The 6,042-nt window shown below is 39.8% G+C and overlaps 1 protein-coding gene across 1 annotated transcript; it reads left to right on the top strand.

Moving 5' to 3' along the window:
- Positions 1 to 2,381: 2,381 nt before the first annotated feature.
- Positions 2,382 to 3,188, top strand: LOC145030522 (uncharacterized). Its single transcript, XM_078978876.1, has one exon. The coding sequence runs from the start codon at positions 2,382 to 2,384 to the stop codon at positions 3,186 to 3,188; it is 807 nt and encodes a 268-aa protein (XP_078835002.1).
- The last annotated feature ends 2,854 nt before the right edge of the window (positions 3,189 to 6,042 follow it).

The following is a 6,042-nucleotide window of genomic DNA, read 5'->3' as shown; positions in this document are numbered from 1 at the left end:
TAGTTTAATTTCCGTTCCCTGAGTTCGATACCCTACTTATTTAACTATACCACTAAAATACAGGTTCACTGCTTTTGTATACTAAAATTATATTTTTTGAGTAGGAATAAAACTAGTGCATCTTTACATACATCAAGTTTTTGGCACCGTTGCCGGGGAACGGTTCAAAAATTAAAACTAATTCCTAGTTTTATCGATCATTTGTGTGAGTTTATCTTGCACAAAGTTATTTTTCAGTAAGTAGGCTAGGTTTTAGTAACTATTAGTTTTTAATCGTTTTTATTTAATTTTGTGTATTTTTAGTTATATACATCCTACTCGCCGAGTGCAATCGACACTACTCGGCAAGTTCCCGCTGTTTAACAATTTATTTTTTTTATTTTTCAGTTTCATTTTTTTGTTCTTTTTACGCGTTTTCTTGTTTTGTTGTGGGATTTTCATGACGAGAGGATCCAACACTCTACTGGTTCCCCCTTTTGAAGACCCAGAATCCACGTTGAGGAAGAACAAAGGCAAAGACGTAGAAAGCTCGAATACACCTAAGAAGTCGCCTTTGTCTAACTTGAAGACGGTTTTTGGGAAGAAGAAGAGCAAAAAATCAGGAGCATCCAACACCTCTTTAGCAAGCGAAGACCCAATCAAAGAGGACACCGAGTACGATACCGAAGAAGAAGAAGAACCTACATTCGGGCACAACTCAGATTCCGACGATGAATTAGCTATTACTATGGCTAATATCGATGAAGTCCCCATGGGGGAATGGAAGAAGAGGATACGCGATGATACCGGCTCGGGACTTGTGCAACCCACAATTCCCACAACTGCCACTTTTGAGCTTAAGGGTCACATACTTGCTCAACTCAAAGAAATCCTCTTCTACGGAAAAGACCATGAAGACACTTATAAACACTTGGATGAAGATAATGATGTAGCTTTTTATTTCAATGTTTCAAATGTTCCTCGCGAGACTCAGCTACTTCGAATGCTTCCGGTTACATTGAAGGGTGCTACAAAAGATTGGCTCAAGGCACTTCCCCCCGGATCCATCACTACATGGGCCAAGATGAAAGAAGAGTTTATTGATCAATTTTGCCCACCTTCCAAAATAGCTAAGTTAAAGAAGGCCATAGCCAACTTTAAGCAACAAGCTGGAGAATCACTTTATGAGGTTTGGGAGAGGTACAACAATCTATTAAGAAATTGCCCACATCATGGTCTCAATAGTCAACAAGAAGTCTCTATTTTTTATGATGGAGTGAATGTTACAACAAGGCAATTACCTGATTCACAAGGCCCCCTCACGAAGAAAGCTCCCCCGGTGATAAAGCAACTAATTGAGGAATTCTCCAAGCATTCTAGGGAATACCACAACCCAAGGAATGACGTGACGAGGGGAGCAGCTTATGCAGCTTCTGAAGACATGTCAGCAGTAATGGTTATGTTAAAAACCATGAATAGGAGGATGGCTAAAATGGATCAAACAATACATGCTATTCAAGTGGGTTGTGAGGACTGCAATGGACTGCATCTTACTAGAGACTGTGACTTAGACGAAAATGGGAACAAGAAGGCGCAAGTATGCTACTCCAGTGGTGAAAAATATGATGATGACTGGCGAAAACCAAAGAAGGAGTGGCTCCCTTATGAAGAGTACAAGAAAGCTAAGGAGGAGAAGTATAAAAAAAGGAAAAGGGTTTTACCAAAAGGAAGAGTCGGTGCAAGAAAGAAAACCAAATTTGGAGTATATGCTTGCTAAATTTGTAGCTGCTTCAGAAAAGAGACACAATGACCATGATGCTGCAATACAAGTGATAAGAACCATACTTAGAAATCAACAAGCATCTATCCACAACATTGAGACATAGCTGGGGCAAATTGCCCAACAAATAAATCAAAGATCACTGGGAGAACTTCCTAGTAAAACCGAAAACAACCCTCGAGGAGCACATATAAACATTGTGACAACTAGAAGCGGGAAGATAATTACCCCTCTGGCACCTATTTAGAATGAAGAGCCTAAGTAGTCACAAAAGGAGGATGAAGAAAAACTAAGCCAAATTAAAAATCTGTTGGACATAGACCCTACTCGTTGAGTCCATAATATGGACTCGACGAGTCCAATGCCCAATCAGAAAATTCAGATTCCTGCACAGCCATATCAGCCTCCACTGCCATATCCAACCAGAGCTAAGAAAGAAAAGCATGAAGAAGACTACCAGAAGTTTCTAGAACATATAAAGGCTCTTCAAATCAACATCCCATTCATAGAAGCGGTTGCCCAAATGCCAAAATATGCCAAGTTTCTCAAGGAGCTTCTAACTAATAGAAGGAAGATGGAAGAAGTGAGTGAAGTGGTCCTCAATGAGAATTGATCGGATGCCATGTTAAACAAGCTACCAAAGAAAAAGGGAGACCCGGGAAGCTCAACATTGCCTTGTCAATTCAGGAACTTGGCCACCATTCAAGATTTGGCCGATTCAGGAGCAAGTGTAAACCTCATGCCATACTCATTTTTCAAGAAACTAGACCTCCTGGAACAGAGGCCAATCCGAATGGCAATCCACTTAGCAAACAAAACAATTACATTCCCACAAGGAATCTGTGAAGATCTCTTGGTAAAAGTGGATAAGTTCATGTTCCCCGCAGATTTTATAATCTTGGACATGGAAGCGGATCCTCAAGTCCCGATCATCCTTGGAAGGCCTTTCCTTAACACAACAAGCACTATGGTTGACATGCGAGATTCAAAACTTACTCTACGGGTGGGGGATGATTCAGTCACTTTCAGGGTTGATCAAGCCATGAAGCATGCAAGGAAGAGTGATGACACGACATTTTCAATCGATATGTTGGATGAATTGATGGAGGAATGGGATAATAAAGACTCAAACAAATCCACCATAACTTTTGATGTAGATGTTGATGTTGAAAAAGACTTACTGGAATTAGAGAGACTGCTAGAAGAAGCTGATTATAATGAGTTAATGAAGATCATGGAGCAACCTACTCACCGAGTAGACCCGATCTACTCGTCGAGTCCGACTGAAGAATCCCAAGAAATCGCAAAGTTGGCACAGGACTCGACGAGTACCTTACCTGTACTCGACATGTTCAGCATGCAGAATGCAAAATCTGAGCTTAGGGCACTATCAAATCACTTGGAGTATGCATTCCTTGAAGATGGTTAACAAAAACCTGTTATAATAGCTTCTGACCTCTCCAAATCTGAAAAAGAAGAATTAGTTCAAGTCTTAATGAAGAGGAAGAATGCCATTACATGGAGTATCACCGATATCAAGGGAATAAGCCCCTCTTATTGCTCTCACAAGATCAACCTAGAAGAAACAGCAAAGCCGGTAGTGCAACACCAAAGAAGATTGAACCCAAACATGCAAGAAGTGGTCAAGAAGGAAGTAGTCAAGCTTTTAGATGCAGGGATCTTTTATTATATTTCCAATAGTCCATGGGTCAGTTCGGTTCAAGTGGTGCCCAAGAAAGGAGGGATAATGGTCGTAACAAACGAGAAGAATGAGCTTATTCCGACCCGAACGGTAACCGGTTGGAGAGTGTGCATCGATTATCAAAAGCTAAACAATGCCACTTGTAAAGACCATTTCCCTTTACCTTTTATTCATCAAATGCTTGAAAGATTGTCTGGTCATAGTTATTATTGCTTCTTAGACGGATTTTCGGGTTACTTCCAAATACCCATAGATCTAATGGACCAAGAGAAGACTAATTTCACTTGCCCGAGTGGGACTTTTGCTTATCGTCGCATGCCCTTTGGGTTATGCAATGCACCTGCAAACTTTCAATGGTGCATGACAGCCATATTCGACGACATGGTGGAAAATTTCATGGAAGTTTTTATGGATGATTTTTCCGTTTTTGGATATTCCTTCTATGATTGTCTAGCTAACCTTGATTTAATCCTTGCAAGGTGTGAAAAGACCGATTTAGTCCTTAATTGGGAAAAATGTCACTTTATGGTCAAAGAGGGTATAGTTTTGGGCCACAAGGTATCCAAAGCGGGGATTGAGGTGGATCGGGCAAAAATAGACACAATTGCTAAATTACCTCCACCAACTAATATAAAGGGCATTAGGAGTTTTTTAGGCCATGCGGGTTTTTACCATCGTTTCATAAAAGATTTTTCTATAATAACTAGACCTCTAAGACACAATTGCTAAATTACCTCCACCAACTAATATAAAGGGCATTAGGAGTTTTTTAGGCCATGCGGGTTTTTACCATCGTTTCATAAAAGATTTTTCTAAAATAACTAGACCTCTAACATAATTACTGTTAAAAGATGCACCATTTAATTTCACTAAAGAGTGTCTAGAAGCTTTTGATTTTTTAAAAGAAAAACTAACTAATGTCCCGATCATCATTGCCCCGAATTGGAATCTACCATTTGAAATAATGTGTGATGCAAGTGACTTTGCATTAGGAGTTGTCCTTGGTCAAAGGGTTGATGTGCACTTTTGACCCATTTATTATGCAAGCAAGACTCTGAATCCGGCCCAAAAAAATTACACCACAACTGAAAAGGAATTACTAGCCGTGGTGTATGCTTTTGAAAAATTCCACCCTTATCTTATTTTATCTAAAACCACTGTTTTTACTGATCATTCTGCTATTAAGTACTTGTTTGCCAAACAGGATGCAAAGCCAAGATTGATATAGTGAGTTCTCCTTTTACAAGAATTTGACATTGAAATACGAGACAAAAAGAGAATGGAGAATGTAGTTGCCGACCACTTATCAAGATTAGAAAACCCGCACTTAGAAGCATTGGAAGATGGTAAAATTGGAGACGGCTTTCCGGGCGAGTACATTCTAGTAACTGCGGGGGAGGAGCCATGGTTTGCGGATATAGCTAACTATTTAGCTACCAAATTTATCCCAAAAGATTTTACCCGCCAACAAAAGAAGAAATTCTTTTCAGAAATCAAATACTACTTTTGGGACGGGCCATATCTTTTCCGAAGCTGCGTCGATGAGATCATAAGGAGATGCGTATTCGGGAAAGAAAGTTGTGAAATTTTGGAGCATTGCCATAGCGGGCCCACCGGTAGACATCATGGAGCACATTACACGACAAAGAAGATATTTGACATTGGGTTTTATTGGCCCACAATTTTTAAAGATGCTACCCAATATGTCAAGGAGTGTGATGCATGCCAAAGAGCGGGAAACATATCATTCCGAAACGAGATGCCACAACATAGTATTCAAATATGTGAAGTTTTTGATGTGTGGGGGATCGATTTCATGGGACCCTTTCCGATGTCAAAAGGCAACAAATATATATTGGTGGCGGTGGACTTTGTATCCAAATGGGCGGAGGCACAAGCTTTACCAACTAATGATGCTCGGGTGGTGGTGCGCTTTCTAAAAAAGTTATTTTCAAGATTTGGAGTTCCTAAAGCACTTATTAGTGATCGAGGCACTCACTTTGCCAATGGTCAATTAGAAAAGGTCTTAAAGAAATATGGGGTAACCCATAAATTCTCTACATCTTACCATCCACAAACTAGTGGACAAACTGAAGTAACGAATAGAGCATTGAAGAGAATTTTAGAAAGATCGGTGGGTAGCAATCGAAAGGAATGGCCGGACAAACTAGATGATGCACTTTGGGCCTTTCGCACAACTTTTAAAACACCTATTGGTACTACACCGTATAGGCTGGTTTATGGGAAGCAATGTCATTTACCGGTGGAAATAGAGCATAAAGCTTTTTGGGCTTTAAAAATGTGCAACTTTGATATAGCTGAACTTAAAACCAACCAGTTGATGCAACTAAATGCTCTTGAAGAACTTAGGAATGAAGCCTATACTAGCTCCTTGATTTATAAAGAAAAAACCAAGAGTTGGCATGACAAAAGAATAAAGGGTAACAAAGATTTTCATGAAGGGCAAAAAGTATTACTTTTTAATTGAAGGCTTAAACTCTTCCCGGGTAAACTAAAGTCAAGATGGGATGGTCCATTTCTAGTCAAGAAGGTCTTTCCACAAGGAGCTATCGAGTTATTA

The sequence above is a fragment of the Lactuca saligna genome, chromosome 2 (assembly GCF_052625555.1).
Source record: "Lactuca saligna cultivar CGN05327 chromosome 2, ASM5262555v1, whole genome shotgun sequence".
In the NCBI taxonomy this organism is placed as follows: domain Eukaryota; kingdom Viridiplantae; phylum Streptophyta; class Magnoliopsida; order Asterales; family Asteraceae; genus Lactuca; species Lactuca saligna.
The sequence above is the reverse complement of the archived record's forward strand: the minus strand, read 5'-3'. Positions and strand labels throughout refer to the sequence as shown.